Source organism: Salmo salar, chromosome 16, assembly GCF_965601325.2.
Source record: "Salmo salar chromosome 16, fSalSal1, whole genome shotgun sequence".
Lineage (NCBI taxonomy): Eukaryota > Metazoa > Chordata > Actinopteri > Salmoniformes > Salmonidae > Salmo > Salmo salar.
The window spans coordinates 58,107,443-58,127,312 of NC_138306.1; the positions used below are offsets into that span (position 1 = coordinate 58,107,443).

General features: G+C 50.0%; 1 protein-coding gene across 3 annotated transcripts in view; it reads left to right on the forward strand.

Annotated features, from left to right (window-relative positions):
- lpp (LIM domain containing preferred translocation partner in lipoma) overlaps positions 1-19,870 on the forward strand; it is a 537,563-nt gene that overhangs the window by 227,946 nt on the left and 289,747 nt on the right. For all 3 annotated transcript variants that reach the window (XM_045697474.2, XM_045697472.2, XM_045697473.2), the window contains one exon: positions 10,706-10,800. In XM_045697474.2, the coding sequence (XP_045553430.1) occupies positions 10,706-10,800 (95 nt within the window). The remainder of the gene's footprint in view (positions 1-10,705; positions 10,801-19,870) is intronic.

The following is a 19,870-nucleotide window of genomic DNA, read 5'->3' on the forward strand; positions in this document are numbered from 1 at the left end:
TGTCCTGTCCAGGGGGTGTAGACTAGTGTCCTGTCCAGGGGGTGTAGACTAGTGTCCTGTCCAGGGGGTGTAGAGTAGTGTCCTGTCCAGGGGGTGTAGACTAGTGTTCTGTCCAGTGGGTGTAGACTAGTGTTCTGTCCAGGGGTGTAGACTAGTGTCCTGTCCAGGGGGTGTAGACTAGCGTTTTGTCCAGGGGGTGTAGACTAGCGTTTTGTCCAGGGGGTGTAGACTAGCGTTTTGTCCAGGGGGTGTAGACTAGTGTTTTGTCCAGGGGGTGTAGACTAGTGTTTTGTCCAGGGGGTGTAGACTAGTGTTTTATCCAGGGGGTGTAGACTAGTGTCCTGTCCAGGGGGTGTAGACTAGCGTCCTGTCCAGGGGGTGTAGACTAGCGTCCTGTCCAGGGGGTGTAGACTAGCGTCCTGTCTAAGGGTGTAGACTAGCGTCCTGTCCAGGGGGTGTAGACTAGCGTCCTCTCCAGGGGGTGTAGACTAGCGTCCTCTCCAGGGGGTGTAGACTAGCGTCCTCTCCAGGGGGTGTAGACTAGCGTCCTCTCCAGGGGGTGTAGACTAGCGTCCTCTCCAGGGGGTGTAGACTAGCGTCCTCTCCAGGGGGTGTAGACTAGCGTCCTCTCCAGGGGGTGTAGACTAGCGTCCTCTCCAGGGGGTGTAGACTAGCGTCCTCTCCAGGGGGTGTAGACTAGCGTCCTGTCCAGGGGGTGTAGACTAGCGTCCTGTCCAGGGGGTGTAGACTAGCGTCCTCTCCAGGGGGTGTAGACTAGCGTCCTCTCCAGGGGGTGTAGACTAGCGTCCTCTCCAGGGGGTGTAGACTAGCGTCCTCTCCAGGGGGTGTAGACTAGCGTCCTCTCCAGGGGGTGTAGACTAGCGTCCTGTCCAGGGGGTGTAGACTAGCGTCCTCTCCAGGGGGTGTAGACTAGCGTCCTGTCCAGGGGGTGTAGACTAGTTACAGTTCTTATAAGGGAATCAGTCCGTTTAAATATATTCTTTAGGCCCTAATCTATGGATTTCACTATACACTATATATATCCGTTGTTCACAGATGCACAATATATTCAAAAGTATGTGGACACCCGTTCAAATTAGTGGATTCAGCTATTTCAGCCACACCCGTTGCTGACATGTGTATAAAATCAAGCACACAGCCATGCAATCTCCATAGAACGTTGGCAGTAGAATGTCCTTCCTGAAGAGCTCAATGACTTTCAACGTAGCAACGTCATAGGATGCCACCTTTCCAACAAGTCAGTTTGTCAAATGTCTGCCCTGCTAGAGCTGCCCCGGTCAACTGTAAGTGCTGTTATTGTGAAGTGGAAACGTCTAGGAGCAACAACGGCTCAGCCGCGAAGTGGTAGGCCACACAAGCTCACAGAACCGGACCGCCGAGTGCTGTTCGGAGGTCTGTTGAATCACTGTGAGTTCGCTGCCCGACACTGGATATACAGTCAGATTCATTCACGGCACAGAATAAGTACCACCCTCTAGTCTCCTACCACCACATCTCCTACCACCCTCTAGGCTCCTACCACCCTCTAGTCTCCTACCACCACATCTCCTACCACCCTCTAGGCTCCTACCACCCTCTAGTCTCCTACCACCCTCTAGGCTCCTACCATCCTCTAGTCTCCTACCACCACATCTCCTACCACCCTCTAGTCTCCTACCACCCTCTAGTCTCCTACCATCCTCTAGTCTCCTACCACCCTCTAGTCTCCTACCACCCTCTAGTCTCCTACCACCCTCTAGGCTCCTACCACCCTCTAGGCTCCTACCACCCTCTAGGCTCCTACCACCCTCTAGTCTCCTACCACCCTCTAGGCTCCTACCACCCTCTAGGCTCCTACCACCCTCTAGTCTCCTACCACCCTCTAGGTTCCTACCACCCTCTAGTCTCCTACCATCCTCTAGTCTCCTACCACCACATCTCCTACCACCCTCTAGTCTCCTACCATCCTCTAGTCTCCTACCACCACATCTCCTACCACCCTCTAGTCTCCTACCACCACATCTCCTACCACCCTCTAGTCTCCTACCACCCTCTAGTCTCCTACCACCCTCTAGCCTCCTACCACCACATCTCCTACCATCCTCTAGTCTCCTACCACCACATCTCCTACCACCCTCTAGTCTCCTACCACCACATCTCCTACCACCCTCTAGTGTCCTACCATCCTCTAGTCTCCTACCACCCTCTAGCCTCCTACCACCACATCTCCTACCACCCTCTAGCCTCCTACCACCCTCTAGTGTCCTACCATCCTCTAGTCTCCTACCATCCTCTAGTCTCCTACCACCCTCTAGTCTCCTACCACCCTCTAGTCTCCTACCACCCTCTAGTTTCCTACCACTCTCTAGTCTCCTTTCCATCCTCTAGTCTCCTACCATCCTCTAGTCTCCTTTCCATCCTCTAGTCTCCTACCGCCCTCTAGCCTCCTACCACCCTCTAGTATCCTACCACCCTCTAGTATCCTACCACCCTCTAGTCTCCTACCATCCTCTAATCTCCTACCATCCTCTAGTCTCCTGCTACCACCCTCTAGTCTCCTACCACCCTCTAGTCTAGAGGGTGGTAGGTACAGAGACAAAATGGAGTCGCAATTCAACGGCTCAGACACGAGACGTATGTGGCAGGGTCTACAGACAATTACGGATTACAAAGGGAAAACCAGCCACGTCGCGGACACCGACGTCTTGCTCCTGGACAAGCTAAACACTTTCTTCTGCCGCTTTGAGGATAACACAGTGCCACCAACGCGGCCCGCTACCAAGGACTGTGGGATATCCTTCTCCGTGGCCGACGTGAGTAAGACATTGAAGCGTGTTAACCATCGCAAGGCTGCCGGCCCAGACGGCATCTCTAGCCGCGTCCTCAGAGCATGTCCAGACCAGCTGGCTGGTGTGTTTACAGACATATTCAATCTCTCCCTATCCCAGTCTGCTGTCCCCACATGCTTCAAGAGGGCCACCATTGTTCCTGTACCCAAGAAAGCTAAAGGTAACTGAACTAAATGACTATCACCCCATAGCACTCACTTCTATCATCATGTAGTGCTTTGAGAGACTAGTCAAGGATCATATCACCTCCACCTTACCTGTCACCCTAGACCCACTTCAGTTTGCATACCGCACCAACAGGTCCACAAGACGATGCAATCGCCATCACTCTGCAAAACTGCCCTATCCCCATCTGGACAAGAGGAACACCTATGTAAGAATGCTGTTCATTGACTACAGCTCAGCATTCAACACCATAGTACCCTCCAAAGCTCATCATTAAACTCGGGGCCCTGGGTCTGAACCCCACCCTGTGCAACTGGGTCCCTGGACTTCCTAACGGGCCGCCCCCAGGTGGTGAAGTTAGGAAACAACACCTCCACTCCACAAGGGTGTGTGCTCAGCCCCCTTCCCCTACTTTTTGTTCACCCGTGACTGCGTGGGGTGAACAAGTGGGTCACTCCTGGCGGAGTGGTGAGAGGGTGAAAAGATTCAAGTTCCTCGGCGTACACATCACAGACAACCTGAAATGGTCCGCCCACACAGACAGTGTGATGAAGAAGGCGCAGCAGCAGCGCCTCTTCAACCACAGGAGGCTGAAGTATATGTGTCTTGTCCCCTAAGACCCTCACAAACTTGTATAGAATGCACAGTTGAAAACATCCTGTCGGGCTGCATCACCACCTGGTACGACAATTTCACTGCTTGTAACCGCAGGGTTCTCCAAAAGGCTGGTGTGGTCAGCCCAACGCCTCCCCGGGGGCACGCAGCTTGCCATCCAGGGACACCTATAACACCTGTGGTCACAGGAAGGCCAAGAAGATCTTCAAGATGGACGGAGGGGTGGGAGAGTCGTGTTGGGGAAGGAGGGAGGGAGGGATGGATGGAAGTAGAGGGAGACGGAGGGGAGGGAGGGAGGGATGGAGGGAGGGAGGGATGGCAGTAGAGAGAGACGGAGGGGAGGGAAGGAGGGATGGAGGGAGGGAGGGGATGGAAGTAGAGAGAGATGGAGGGGTGGGAGAGTCGTGTTGGGGAAGGAGGGATGGATGGAGGGAGGGAGGGAAGTAGAGAGGTGTAGGGGAGAGTGGTGAGGGAGGGAGGGAAGTAGAGAGGTGTAGGGGAGAGGTGTGGATGGAGGGAGGGAAGTAGAGGGGTGGATGGAGGGAGGGAAGTAGAGAGGTGTAGGGGAGAGGGGTGAGGGAAGTAGAGAGGTGTAGGGGAGAGGGGTGAGGGAGGGAGGGAAGTAGAGAGGTGTAGGGGAGAGGGGTGAGGGAGGGAGGGAAGGAGAGAGGTGTAGGGGAGAGGTGTAGGGGAGAGGGGTGAGAGAAGTAGAGAGGTGTAGGGGAGAGGGGTGGAGGGAGGTGTAGGGGAGAGGGGTGAGGGAGGGAGGGAGGGAAGTGGAGAGAGGTGTAGGGGAGAGGGGTGAGGGAGGGAGAGGTGTAGGGGAGAGGTGTAGGGGAGAGAGGTGTAGGGGAGAGGGTGAGGGAAGTGAGGGAGGTGTAGGGGAGAAGGGTGAGGGAAGTAGAGGGTGTAGGGGAGAGGGTGAGGAAGTAGAGAGGTGTAGGGGAGAGGGGTGAGGGAGGGAGGGAAGTAGAGAGGTGTAGGGGAGAGGTGGTGGGGGAGAGGGGTGAGAGAGAGTAGAGAGGTGTGAGGGAGGGGTGGGGAGGGGGTTGTGAGGGGAGAGGGGTGAGGGAGGGAGGTGAAGTAGAGAGGTGTAGGGGAGAGGGTGAGGGAGGGAGAGGTGTAGGGGAGAGGTGTAGGGGAGAGGTGTAGGGGAGAGGGGTGAGGGAGAGGTGAGAGAGGTGTAGGGGAGAGGGGTGAGGGAAGTAGAGAGGTGTAGGGGAGAGGGGTGGGGAGAGTAGAGAGGTGTAGGGGAGAGGGGTGAGGGAAGTATAGAGGTGTAGGGGAGAGGGGTGAGGGAGGGAGTGAAGTAGAGAGGTGTAGGGGAGAGGGGTGAGGGAGGGAGGGAAGTAGAGAGGTGTAGGGGAGAGGTGTAGGGGAGAGGTGTGGGGGAGAGGGGTGAGGAGGGAGGGAGGGAAGTAGAGAGGTGTAGGGGAGAGGTATAGGGGAGAGGGGTGAGGGAGAGGTGTAGGGGAGAGGTGTGGATGGAGGGGAGAGGTGTGGGGGAGAGGTGTAGGGGAGGAGGGGTGGATGGAGGGGAGAGGGGTGAGGGAGAGGTGTAGGGGAGAGGGGTGAGGGGAGAGGTGTGAGGGGAGAGGTGTAGGGGAGAGGTGTAGGGGAGAGGGTTGAGGGAGAGGTGTAGGGGGAGAGGGGGTGAGGGAGAGGTGTAGGGGAGAGGTGTAGGGCAGAGGGGTGTAGGGGAGAGGGGTAGGGGAGAGGGGTGAGGGAGGGTGTAGGGGAGAGGTGTAGGGGAGGGGTGTAGGGGGAGAGGTGTAGGGGAGGGTGTGGGGAGAGGTGTAGGGGAGGGGTGTAGGGGAGAGGTGTAGGGGAGAGGGGTGAGGGAGAGGGGTGGAGGAGAGAGGGGTGAGGGAGAGGTGTAGGGGAGAGGGGTTGTTTGTGTTGTTTTTTATTCTTTCATGTTGTTTCTCTCTGAGGAGTTTTGGCCAGTGGAGGTCAGAAGGTCATTTCATAAACAATTCACATGGAAACCCTCCCTCCCTCCCTCCCTCCCTCTCTCTCCACCTCCTCCCTCCCTCCCCCCTCCCTCCCTCCCCCCTCCCCTCCCTCCCTCCCTCCCTCCCTCCCTCCTCCACCTCCCCCCCCTCCCTCCACCTCCCCCCCTCTCCCTCCCTCCCTCCACCTCCCCCCTCCCTCCCTCCCCCCCTCCCTCCCTTCCTCCCTCCCTCCCTCCCTCCCCCCTCCCTCTCCACCTCCCCCCCTCCCTCCACCTCCCCCCCCTCTCCCTCCCTCCCTCCCTCCACCTCCCCCCTCCCTCCCCCCCTCCCTCTCCACCTCCCCCCTCCCTCCCTCCCCCCCTCCCTCCACCTTCCCCCTCCCTCCCCCCTCCCCCCCCCCTCCCTCTCCACCTCCCCCCTCCCTCCCTCCCCCCCTCCCTCCCTTCCTCCCTCCCTCCCTCCCTCCCCCCCTCCTCCCTCCCTCCCTCGCTTCTTCACGCACCCACAGGGAACTCTTAATGTCATGTTTAACATTTAAAGAAACAGCGTTGGATAGTGCAGAACACAGAGACACGTGCCCCATATTATAATATTACAACCAGTGGCTGTTGAGGCTTCGCTGCTGCGGTGTGTTTTATTTAAGCTCAACAAAACCATGCTTAATTAATTTGGTCAGCAGACTCCGTATAAGCTACATTGATAACATCAATTAGATTTGTAATGAAAACAGATAAAAGTAGGACCGGGAGGGGGGGGTGGGGGGGGAGCAAATTGAATTTCTGAACAGGACTCATCAAAGCTTTTAATTTGCAAATCTCATGTCTGTTTGGGTACTTAGAAGTACACAGTCAAGTGATTCAATCTCAAGTCCTAAATTTGCGTCTTAAATGTCACCCCAAATAGCATGCCATTTGGGATTCACTACCAAGTCCTTTCTCGGAGACGAGGAGACAACTAGAAATCTGATTTTGCGTGTTACTTCTTATCCTGGCTGGAACATGTGCTTGGGTGAATCCTTGGATTAGTGAACACTTTTACAAGTAGTCTTCATTTGGCTTGATTCTCCTCTCCTGGCAGAGATAAGGCATTTTAACACAGCGTTTACATCTTCAATCTCAACGACTACACATCACAGCAAACTCCAGATTAGAGACCCTTAGTTAGACTGAAGTGTTGCAATTATGTGTGTCAATCTGACGGTGTTGGTGGTTAGTGTCTCTCGCTATCGAGCTCTCTCTTCCTCTCCTTTATCTCTCTCTCTCCTTTCTTTCTCTCTCTCTCTCTCTTTCTCTCTCCCTCTTTCTCTCTCTCCTTTCTCTCTCTCTTCCTCTCTTTGTCTCTCTCTCTCCTTTCTCTCTCTCTTCCTCTCCTTTCTCTCTCTCTCTCTCTCTCGCCTTTCTCTCTCTCTCTCTCTTTCTCTCTCCATCTTTCTCTCTTCCTCTCTTTGTCTCCCTCTCTCTCCTTTCTCTCTCCTTTCTCTCTCTCCTTTCTCTCTCTCTCTCTCTCTCTCTCTCTCTCTCTCATTTCTCTCTCTCTCTTTTTCTCTCTCCTTTCTCTCTCTCCTTTCTCTCTGTCTCTTCTTCTCTTTCTCTCTCTCCCTCTCTTTCTCTCAATCCTTTCTTTCTCTCTCTCTCTCTCTCTCCTCTCTCTCTCTCTCTCTCTCTCTTCCATTCTTTCTCTCTCTCTCTCTCTCTCTCTCTCTCTCTGTCTTTCTCTCTCTAACTAACACCTAAAAAACACACACAGACATATTCTGTATGTAGATCATAATCACAGTTCTTTTTGTACATGATAGCTAATAAACTCAGCGGTTTATTTTGTCTTGGTTATTTACTCTTCACTTTTTATAGTAATGTATAATTCTTTGATTAATTTTACAACCACTGTCTATCGCTACAGTCGGCTGTATTTGATTCAATCGTATTAATAGTTCATTTTCTAACTGTTGGTGTGATTTTTTTTTACCACCAGGGAGTCCCAAATGGCACCCTATTTCCTACATAGTGTTCTAATTTTGAACAGAGTCCTATGGGCCCTGGTCAAATATAGTGCACTATAAAGGGAATAGGGTGCCATTTGGAACACTTATACAGTGGGTAACATAAGTATTCTCCCTCCTTGGATTTCTTCACATTTTATCGTGTAACATAGCTGGATTTGTTTTGTCAGTGATCCATACAAAATACTCTGTAATGTCAAAGTGGAAGAAAAAGTATATATATATATATATTTTTTAATTTAATGAAAAAAGAAAGACTAATATACTTTTATTAGATCAGTTTTCACCCCCTGTATACGGGCACAAGGCGAGACCCAAAACGCAGACACAGGAGGCAGATGGTTGAGCTCCAATATTTACTATAACAAAAGGCAAAAGGCAGGTCGGGTACAGGCCAGAGTTCATAAACCGGGCCAGAGTCCAAACGGTACAAGACGATAGGCAGCCTCAAGGTTTTTTCTTAAAACATTTTTTTTTTTAACCTTTATTTAACTAGGCAAGGCAGTTAAAGAACAAATTATTTCGGCCTAGGAACAGTCGGTTGACTGCCAGGTTCAGGGGCAGAACGACAGATTTCTACCTTGTCAGCTCGGGGATTTTGAACTTGCAACCTTTCGGTTACTAGTCCAACGCTCTAACCACTAGGCTAGGGGCAGGCAGAGTGGTCAGGCAGGCGGGCTCAGAGTCAGGACAGGCAAGGGTCAAAACCCAGGAGGGCGAGAAAAGAGACACTGGAAAAAGCAGGAGCTGAGACACAAAAATGCTGGTTGACTTGACAAACAAGACTAACTGTCACAGAGAGACAGGAAACACAGGGATATATACACCGGGGAAAATAAGAGATACCTGGAGGGGGGTGGAGACAAGCAGAGAGACAGGAAACACAGGGATATATACACCGGGGAAAATAAGAGATACCTGGAGAGGGGTGGAGACAAGCAGAGAGACAGGAAACACAGGGATATATACACCGGGGAAAATAAGAGATACCTGGAGGGGGGTGGAGACAAGCAGAGTGACAGGTGAAACAGATCAGGGCGTGACTGAGTTAGGGACAAACAACCGCTTAGCCCGGGCCCCTTCAGGTTCAGGCTGGGAACCTTGCGAACCAAGGTTTTCAATACCCCAACCCACTGAAGCCGCAAGGCAGGAGGTAGAGACAATGGTTTCTGAGACCGAGGGTTTGACAGAGGAACTGTAAAGGCAGGAAAGTGCGTCAGGCTTCACATTATTGGACCTTGGGCGGTAGGAAATGGTGAAGTTGAATCTTGTAAATAACAAAGCCCACCGGTCCTGCCTGGAGTTAAGGCGCTTGGCTGTACGGAGATATTCCACATTTTTATGGTCGGTCCATACCAAAAATGGCTCTTCTGCTCCTTGTAGCCAGTGCCTTCACTCTTCCAACGCCGTCTTCACCGCCAGGAGTTCTCGGGTGCCTACGCGATAGTCCCTCTCTGCAGGATGGAGACGATGGGACAGGAAGGCACAGGGATGAAGCTTTTGTTCCTCGTCAGATCGCTGGGACAGGATGGCCCCCAACTCCAAACGTCATAAGCATCAACCTCAACCACAAATTGATGGGACGGGTCTGGATGGATGCTGTTGTGAACCGATGAGTCAGGTCCACAAAGGCTTTGTCGACAGCTGGAGACCATGTAAACTGTACTATGGGACAGGTGAGTGCAGAGATGGGGGACGCCAGAGTGCTATAGCCCCGAGTGAAACGGCGGTAAACGTTAGCGAAACCCAGGAAACACCCTGGACGTTGGTTGAAGCCACTCTACCACTGCTTTCACCTTTTCAGGATCCATTTGGACATTTCCATCAGCGATGACATATCCCAGAAAGGAGTTTGTAGAACGGTGGAATTCACACTTCTCGGCCTTCACAAACAACTGGTTCTCCAAGAGGCGCCGAAGGACTTGTCTGACATGGAGAATGTGTTCTTGGGTAGACCGGGGAAAAACAACAGGATGTCGTTAAGGTAGACGAACACAAAACGATTTAGCATGTCCCGGAGCACATCGTTTACCAGGCCTGGAAGATAGCGGAGGCGTTAGTGAGTCCAAACGGCTTGACCTGGTACTGGGAAGACAGGCTTTACCCAGTGATGTGTTGTGTTGGATTTGTCCCAAACATAAGGCTTTGCATTTAGGCCAAAATGTGGATTCCTTTGCCGTGTTATTTTGCAGTATTACTTTAGTGTCTTATTTGCATATAGGATGCATGTTTTGGAATAGTTTTATTCTGATTATTTGTGTTCTTCTTTTCACTCTTGTCTTTTAGGTCATTATTATGGAGTAACTACAATGTTGTTGATCCATCCTCAGTTTTCTCCTATCACAGCCTTTAAACTCTGTAACTGTTTTAAAATCACCAATGGCCTCATGGTGAAATCCCTGAGCAGTTTCCTTCCTGTCCTGCAGCTCAGTTCAGAAGGTTTGACTGTATCTGTGATGTGTCTGGGTGGTTTAATACATCATCCACAGTATAATTATTAAACCCGACCACGCTTAAAGAGATATTCAATGTCTGATTTGTTATCAAAACCCATCTACCAATCAATGCCCTTCTTTATGAGGCTTTCTAAAAGCTCCCTGGTCTTTGTAGTTGAATTTGTGCTTGATATTCAGTACTTGACCGAGGGGCCTGCCAGATGTTGTATGTATGGGGAACAGAGGAAGGGGTAGTCATTAAAAATCATGTCAAGCCCTATTATTATACACAGAGTGAGTCAGTCCATGTAACTTATTATGGGATTTGTTAAGCCACATTTCACTCCTGAACTCATTTAGGCTTGCCTAAACAAAGAATACAGTACTTATGCAACAACTATATTTTAGTTATAAAATATTTATTAATTTGTAAACAATGTGTAGAATCTTCTTTTCTCTTTGACATTATGGAGTATTTTGTGGAGACCAATTACAAAAAAAACACAAAAAAAAACCATCACAATTCAATCTATTTCGATCCCACTTTGTAACATAACCAAAATGTTTTGTTTTTTTTAAAATCCAAAGGTGGTAAATCGTTAAATACTGATATCCACGGTATGTGTGTGTGATCTGAGTGACCTTCCCAGAGGATAATATGACTGTGTTGGTGTCTCTGTGTTTCAGGGGACTACCCACTACCACCTCCTCCCACTGATGATGGAGGCCTCTCATCCTCCATCTCTTTCCTACCACCTCCACCCATGGACAGAGATTATCAGGTATGATCATTTTCATGAAATATATTTATTCAGGTAAGTCTATTAACCTGAATCAGCCAGGTAGAAGGACCTCTGTATTAATCAGCCAGGTAGCAGTACCTCTGTATTAAACAGCCAGGTAGCAGTAGCTCTGTATTAAACAGCCAGGTAGCAGTAGCTCTGTATTAAACAGCCAGGTAGCAGTAGCTCTGTATTAAACAGCCAGGTAGCAGTAGCTCTGTATTAAACAGCCAGGTAGCAGTAGCTCTGTATTAAACAGCCAGGTAGCAGTAGCTCTGTATTAAACAGCCAGGTAGCAGTAGCTCTGTATTAAACAGCCAGGTAGCAGTACCTCTGTATTAAACAGCCAGGTAGCAGTAGCTCTGTATTAAACAGCCAGGTAGCAGTAGCTCTGTATTAAACAGCCAGGTAGCAGTAGCTCTGTATTAAACAGCCAGGTAGCAGTAGCTCTGTATTAAACAGCCAGGTAGAGGTAGCTCTGTATTAAACAGCCAGGTAGAGGTACCTCTGTATTAAACAGCCAGGTAGCGGTACCTCTGTATTAAACAGCCAGGTAGCGGTAGCTCTGTATTAATCAGCCAGGTAGCAGTACCTCTGTATTAATCAGCCAGGTAGCAGTACCTCTGTATTAAACAGCCAGGTAGCAGTAGCTCTGTATTAATCAGCCAGGTAGCAGTAGCTCTGTATTAATCAGCCAGGTAGCAGTACCTCTGTATTAATCAGCCAGGTAGCAGTACCTCTGTATTAAACAGCCAGGTAGCAGTACCTCTGTATTAAACAGCCAGGTAGCAGTACCTCTGTATTACACAGCCAGGTAGCAGTACCTCTGTATTAAACAGCCAGGTAGCAGTACCTCTGTATTAAACAGCCAGGTAGCAGTACCTCTGTATTACACAGCCAGGTAGCAGTACCTCTGTATTACACAGCCAGGTAGCAGTACCTCTGTATTACACAGCCAGGTAGCAGTACCTCTGTATTAAACAGCCAGGTAGCAGTACCTCTGTATTACACAGCCAGGTAGCAGTACCTCTGTATTAAACAGCCAAGTACAGTAATTCTGTACTTCACTCTCCCTCCTATACCCACTCTCTGGAGCTGGACCCCTCGTCCTTCACATCTCATGTCCCCAGGCATGTCACCCTGCTTCAGGGCCTGCTGCTCCCCTCTGACTGGCTGACTGACTGATTGTGTTCCAAATTGCACCCTATTCCCTACATAGTGCACTACTTTTGACCAGGGCCCCTATGGCTATAGAGTGCCATTTGGGATGCAACCTTACACAGGGCTTGACCCCCTGAGGGGAAATCCTCGTAGCGTTTCACACACCTTTGATAATCAGGTACTCGGAGCGAGTTCTTTTATTAGCCTGTCCAGTTTTATCTGTTTCATTGATCCCTCTGTCTGTCTGTCTGTCTGTCTGTCTGTCTGTCTGTCTGTCTGTCTGTCTGTCTGTCTGTCTGTCTGTCTGTCTGTCTGTCTGTCTGTCTGTCTGTCTGTCTGTCTGATAAACAGTCAATCAGTCAGTCAGTCAGTCAGTCAGTCAGTCAGTCAGATAAACAGTCAGTCAGTCAGCAAGTCAGATAAACAGTCAGTCAGATAAACAGTCAGTCAGTCAGTCAGCAAGTCATCCTTGCTACGCCAACAGTATATCACAGTCCGATTTATACACTATATATACAAAAGTATGTGGACAACAATTTCAAAGATTTCACTGAGTTAAAGTTCATATAAGGAAATCAGTCAATTGAAATTAATTAATCGTTCCCTAATCTATGGATTTCACATGACTGGGAATACAGATATATATCCGTTGCTCACAGATGCACAATATATTCAAAAGTATGTGGACACCCGTTCAAATTAGTGCATTCAGCTATTTCAGCCACACCCGTTGCTGACAGGTGTATAAAATCAAGCACACAGCCATGCAATCGCCATAGACAAACATTGGCAGTAGAATGGCCTTACTGAAGAGCTCAATGACTTTCAACGTAGCAACGTCATAGGATGCCACCTTTCCAACAAGTCAGTTTGTCAAATGTCTGCCCTGCTAGAGCTGCCCCGGTCAACTGTAAGGGCTGTTATTGTGAAGTGGAAACGTCTAGGAGCAACAACGGCTCAGCCGTGAAGTGGTAGGCCACACAAGCTCATAGAACGGGACCGCTGAGTGCTGTAGCGTGTAGCGGTAAAAAACTACTGTCCTCGTTTGCATCATTCACTATCGAGTTCCAAACTGCCTCTGGAAGCAACGTCAGCACAAGAACTGTTCGTCGGGAGCTTCATGAAATGGGTTTCCATGGCAGAGCAGCCGCACACAAGCCTAAGATCACCATGCGCAATGCCAAGCATTGGCTGGAGTGATGTAAAGCTCGCCGCCATTGGACTCTGTGACGGGGAAATGCATTCTCTGGAGTGATGAATCACGCTTCACTATCTGGCAGTCCGACGAACGAATCTGGGTTTGGCGGATGCCAGCAGAGCACTACCTGCCCCAATTCATAGTGTAAAGTTTGGTGGAGGAGGAATAATGGTCTGGGGCTGATTTTCATGGTTCGGGCCAGGCCCCTTAGTTCCAGTGAAGGGACATTTCAATTCTACAGCATACAATGACATTCCAGACGGTTCTGTGCTTGCAACTTTGTGGCAACAGTTTGTGGAAGGCCCTTTCCTGCTTCAGTATGACAATGCCCCCTGTGCACAAAGCAAGGTCCATACAAAAATGGTTTGTCGAGATCAGTGTGGAAGAACTTGACTGGCCTGCACACAGCCCCGACCTCAACCCCATCGAACTGTCACACCCTGATCTGTTTCACCTGTCTTTGTGACGCTCTCCACCCACCTCCAGGTGTCGCCCATCTTGGCCATTATCCCCTGTGTATTTATACCTGTGTTCTCTGTTTGTCTGTTGCCAGTTCGTCTTGTTTGTCAAGCCAACCAGCGTTTTTGTGTCTCAACTCCTGCTTTTCCCCAGTCTTTCTTTTCTCGTCCTCCTGGTTTTTTGACCCTTGCCTGTCCTGACCCTGTACCCATCCGCCTGTTCACTCTGCCTGATCCAAAGCCTGCCTGCCGTCCTGTACCTTTGCCCCTGTTGCTGTAATAAACATTGTTACTTCAACACGGTCTGCATCTGGGTTGATACCTGATACAAACGCCCATCTTCAGTGCCCGACCTCACTAATGTTCTTGTGGCTGAATTGGAAGCAAGTCCCTGCAGCAATGTTCCAACATCTAGTGGAAAGCCTTCCCAGAAGAGTGGAGGCTGTTATATTAGCAAAGGGGGGGGTCCAACTCCATATTAATGGCCATGTTTTTGGAATGAGATGTTGGATGAACAACTGTCCACATACTGTTGGTCATGTAGTGTATGTAATCAAACGCATGTATCTCTAGTGAAGCTTTACTGCTGGTTCTCTCTCTTTCCCACAGACAATTTGTAACACTCTGGTTAGGGGATGTGTGGATAAAGCTGTATACTGTAAACACCATATAGAAACACTGTATAAAAAAATAAAAAAAAAAAAATAAATGTCTGCATCCCAAATGGCAACCTCATTCCCTATACAGTGCACTACTGTTAACCAGAGACCTACAGTATATGCCCTAAAGTAGTGCACTATAAAGGGAATATGTTGCCATTTGGAACGTGGTCAATGTAACAGACACTGGTATCATAGCGTGAGCAGAAGAGTCTGGTTCTGTATCTGAAGACATAGTTTGGGATTTATTACGACATCTAAAGGCATAGTCTGGGATTTATTAAGACATCTAAAGACATAGTCTGGGATTTATTAAGACATCTAAAGACATAGTCTGGGATTTATTAAGACATCTAAAGACATAGTCTGGGATTTATTAAGACATCTAAAGGCATAGTCTGGGATTTATTAAGGTTCTACCATCTAAAGACATAGTCTGGGATTTATTAAGACATCTAAAGGCATTGTCTGGGATTTATTAAGGTTCTACATCTAAAGACATAGTCTGGGATTTATTAAGACATCTAAAGACATAGTCTGGGATTTATTAAGACATCTAAAGGCATAGTCTGGGATTTATTACGACATCTAAAGACATAGTCTGGGATTTATTAAGACATCTAAAGACAGTCTGGGATTTATTAAGACATCTAAAGGCATAGTCTGGGATTTATTAAGACATCTAAAGACATAGTCTGGGATTTATTAAGACATCTAAAGGCATAGTCTGGGATTTATTAAGGTTCTATTAAACACAAACCGGTTGCCAGTTGTGAGGTTATTCCAAATAATACCAGACTGACGGCAGTTCAGAGTTAGTTCAGTTTGTTCCATCTCCACAGCCTGTCAATAGGGGGCCCGTAATATGTGACACAATACAAATAGAAAACAGTTACTCTATTCAGTTCTTTTCCATTCTTTTCTAGTTATATGATAAAACCAAAAAGATGTGGTCATTTTATAACAATTATAACAATGCATAATACTTTTATAGCTCTGTGTCAAGTAATAAAGCAATGATGTGTGTTGTGTTTGTTATGACGACTTAATGTCTTCACTACGTTTCACTTACGTCTTGACTTAACGTCTTCACTACGTTTCACTTACGTCTTGACTTAACGTCTTCACTACGTTTCACTTACGTCTTGACTTAACGTCTTCACTACGTTTCACTTACGTCTTGACTTAACGTCTTCACTACATGTTTCATGAATGAAAAAAGGGATGTTAAATCATTTCTGCTTCTTTAACAGGATTAACAAGAAGAAGAGGGCTGAGTGTGTACATACAGCAAGGCAAAGCAAACATGAATAATCAAATAAGCTATAACCTAACCTATATTAGTCTGATTCCTGTATAGAGACATTAGCCGTAGTAGATGCCTCTGTACCTAGCTAGTTTCCATCCAGTTACCTTCAGCTAGATTCTTCCTTTTATAGGTTGTTGTAGTCAATGATGTTCTCTAAATGAATCTGCCCAGCACAGCCAGAAGAGGGCTTGGTATTGAATGGCTAGCTATTGAATGGGTATTGAATGATGGGTATTGAATGGCTGGGTATTGAATGGATGGGTATTGAATGGCTGTGTATTGAATGGCTGGGTATTGAATGGCTGGGTATTGAATGGCTGGGTATTGAATGGATTGGTATTGAATGGATGGGTATTGAATGGATGGGTATTGAATGGATGGGTATTGAATGGATGGGTATTGAATGGCTGGGTATTGAATGGAGGGGTATTGAATGGCTAGGTATTGAATGGCTGGGTATTGAATGGATGGGTATTGAATGGATGGGTATTGAATGGCTGGGTATTGAATGGCTGGGTATTGAATGGATGGGTATTGAATGGATGGGTATTGAATAGATGGGTATTGAATGGCTGGGTATTGAATGGCTAGGTATTGAATGGCTGGGTATTGAATGGCTGGCTATTGAATGGATGGGTATTGAATGGATGGGTATTGAATGGCTGGGTATTGAATGGAGGGGTATTGAATGGCTAGGTATTGAATGGCTGGGTATTGAATGGCTGGGTATTGAATGGCTGGCTATTGAATGGATGGGTATTGAATGGCTGGGTATTGAATGGCTGGGTATTGAATGGCTGGGTATTGAATGGCTGGGTATTGAATGGCTGGCTATTGAATGGATGGGTATTGAATGGATGGGTATTGAATGGATGGGTATTGAATGGATGGGTATTGAATGGCTGGGTATTGAATGGAGGGGTATTGAATGGAGGGGTATTGAATGGCTGGGTATTGAATGGATGGGTATTGAATGGCTGGGTATTGAATGGATGGGTATTGAATGGATGGGTATTGAATGGATGGATATTGAATGGCTAGGTATTGAATGGATGGGTATTGAATGGCTAGGTATTGAATGGATGGGTATTGAATGGATGAATGGATTCAATAACCCGTCGCAAACCAGTCTGAAGTGCACAAACACTTTACAACAAACAATTCCACACACAGACATGGAGGGGAACAGAGGGTTATATACACGTCAAGTAATGAGAGAATGTAAACCAGGTGAGTGGGAAAACAAGACAAAACAAATGGAAAATTAAAGGTGGATCGGCGATGGCTAGAAGACCGGTGACGTCGACCGGCGAACGCCGCCCGAACAAGGAGAGGAACTGACTTCGGCGGAAGTCGTGACAGTACCCCCCCCCCCCCCCCCCCATGACCGCGTGCCGACACCGGCCTCTGGGACGACCCGGAGGCCTCGGTGCAGGGCGATCCGGATGGAGACGATGGAACTCCCGCAGCATTGAAGGGTCCAACACGTCCTCCACCGGCATCCCAGCATCTCTCCTCCAGACCATACCCCTCCCACTCCACGAGGTACTGAAGGCCCCTCGCCCGACGCCTCGAATCCAGTATGGAGCAAACGGCGTACGCCGGAACCCCCTCGATGTCCAGAGGGGGTGGAGGAACCTCCCGCACCTCAGACTCCTGGAGCGGACCAGCCACAACCGGCCTGAGGAGAGACACATGGAACGAGGGGTTAATATGGTAATCTGGGGGGAAGCTGTAACCTGTAACATACCTCGTTCAGTCTCCTCAGGACTTTAAACGGCCCCACAAACTGCGGACCCAGCTTCCGGCAGGGCAGGCGGAGGGGCAGGTTTCGGGTCGAGAGCCAGACCCGGTCCCCGGTGCGAACTCCAGGGTCTCATTGCGGTGACGGTCTGCGCTGGCTTTCTGGCGCAGCTCGGCACGCTGAAGGTGAACATGGGCGGTGTCCCATGTCTCCTCCGCGCACCTGAACCAGTTGTCCACCGCAGGAGCCTCGGTCTGACTCTGATGCCAAGGAGCCAGAACCGGCAGATACCCCAGTACGCACTGGAAGGGGGAGAGGTTAGTGGAGGAGTGGCGAAGCGAGTTCTGGGCCATCTCTGCCCAGGGCTCGAACACCACCCATTCCCCCAGCCGGTCCTGGCAATAAGACCACAGAAACCTACCCACATCCTGGTTAACTCTCTCCACCTGCCCATTACTCTCGGGGTGAAAACCTGAGGTAGGGCTGATCGACGCTCCATGAACGCTCTCCAGACCCTCGACGTCAACTGGGGACCTCGGTCAGACACTATATCCTCAGGCACCCCGTAGTGCACGGCTCCTATCCCAGCCTCGGACGCGTCCACCTCCACTGTGAACGCCAAAGAGGGATCCGGATGGGCCAGCACGGGAGCCGAGGTAAACAGGGCCCTTAGGTGACCAAAAGCCCGATCCGCCTCAGCCGACCACTGCAACCGAACCGGACCCTCCTTCAGCAGTGAGGTAATGGGAGCCGCTACCTGACCAAAACCCCGGATAAACCTCCGGTAGTAATTGGCAAACCCTAGAAACCGCCGCACCTCCTTTACCGTGGTGGGAGTCGGCCAATTACGCACGGCTGAAATGCGGTCACTCGCTATCTCCACCCTGAAGTGGAAATGCGGTATCCTAGTAAGGAGACGGACTGCTGGGAGAACAGGAATTTCTCAGCCTAGGTCATGCTCCAACAGTCGACCAAGCACCTTGCGCACCAAGGACACATGCTCGGCGCGTGCAGCGGCGTATATTAGAATCTCATCGATATACACCACTACACCCTGCCCGTGCAGGTCCTTGAAAATCTCATCCACAAAGGCTTGGAAGACTGATGGAGCATTCATCAACCCGTACGGCATGACAAGGTACTCATAATGCACTGAGGTGGTACTGAACGCTGTCTTCCACTCGTTTCCCACCCGGACACGCACCAGGTTGTGCGCTCCTGAGGTTGTCCGCTCCTCCAGCGCTCCTGAAATCTAGTTTTGTGAAGAAGCACGCCCCGTGCATTGACTCGCTGTGGCTATGAGAGGTAGCGGGTAACTGTACCTCACAGTGATCTGGTTAAGCGCTCGATAGTCAATACATGGACACAGACCCCCCTCCTTCTTCTTCACCAAAAATAAACTCGAGCATGCGGGTGAAGTAGAGGATCGAATGTACCCCTGACGCAGGGATTCGGAGACATATGTTTCCGTCTCCGCCTGTGACAGAGGATACACGTGACTCCTGGGGAGTGCGGCATCTACCAGGAGATTTATCGCACAATCACCCCGACGATGGGGTGGTAATTGCGTCGCTGTCTTTTTGGAGAAGGCGAGAGCCAAATCGGAATATCCGGGGGGAATGCGCACGGTGGAGACCTGGTCTGGACTTAGTTGTACCACTGTAGTTGTACCAACGGAAACCCCTACACACCTCCCCGAGCGCACTCGCGACCACCCCGTGAGAGCCCTCTGCTGCCATGACACAGTGGGGTCATGACAGGCTAACCAGGGTAGGCCAAGCACCACGGAAAACGCAGGAGAGTCAATGAGGAAGAGACTGATTCTCTCCTTGTGACCCCCCTGCGTCACCATGCCCAGGGGACTGGTGGCCTCCCTAAGAAACCCTGACCCTAATGGTCGACTGTCTAAGGCGTGAACTGGGAAGGGCATAGCCACTGGAACAATGGGGATCCCTAAACTATGGGTGAATGATCTGTCTATAAAATTCCCAGCCGCGCCTGAATCGACGAGCTCCTTATGCTGGGAATGCGGGGGAAAACTCTCATGAAAAGTGACATACAAAAACATATGTGCAACAGAGGGCTCTGGGTGAGAATGGTGCCGGCTCACCTGGGGTGACGCCAGAGCGCCCTGCCTGCTGCCGCGATACCCAGAGGAACCAACCCGGCACCGACCGGCATTGTGACCTCTGCGGCCACAGATGGTGCATGTGACGGAACCACCTCCGGTCTCCCTGAGCGCAGCACCTCCCAGCTCCATGGGCATCGGAGCGGTGGTGCTGGGGGATGGAACCGACAGACCCGGCTCTGGATGTAGGCGGGTAGCCAGCAGGTTATCCAGCCGAATGGACAGGTCCACCAGCTGGTCAAAGGTAAGAGTGGTGTCCCTGCAGGCCAAGTCCCGACGGACGTCCTCGTGCAGACTGTAGCGATAGTGGTCGATCAGGGCCCTGTCGTTCCATCCCGCAGCGGCGGGCCAGGGTCCGAAAGTCCATCGCTAACTCCTGGGCGCTCCTCGTCCCCTGCCTCAGATGGAAGAGA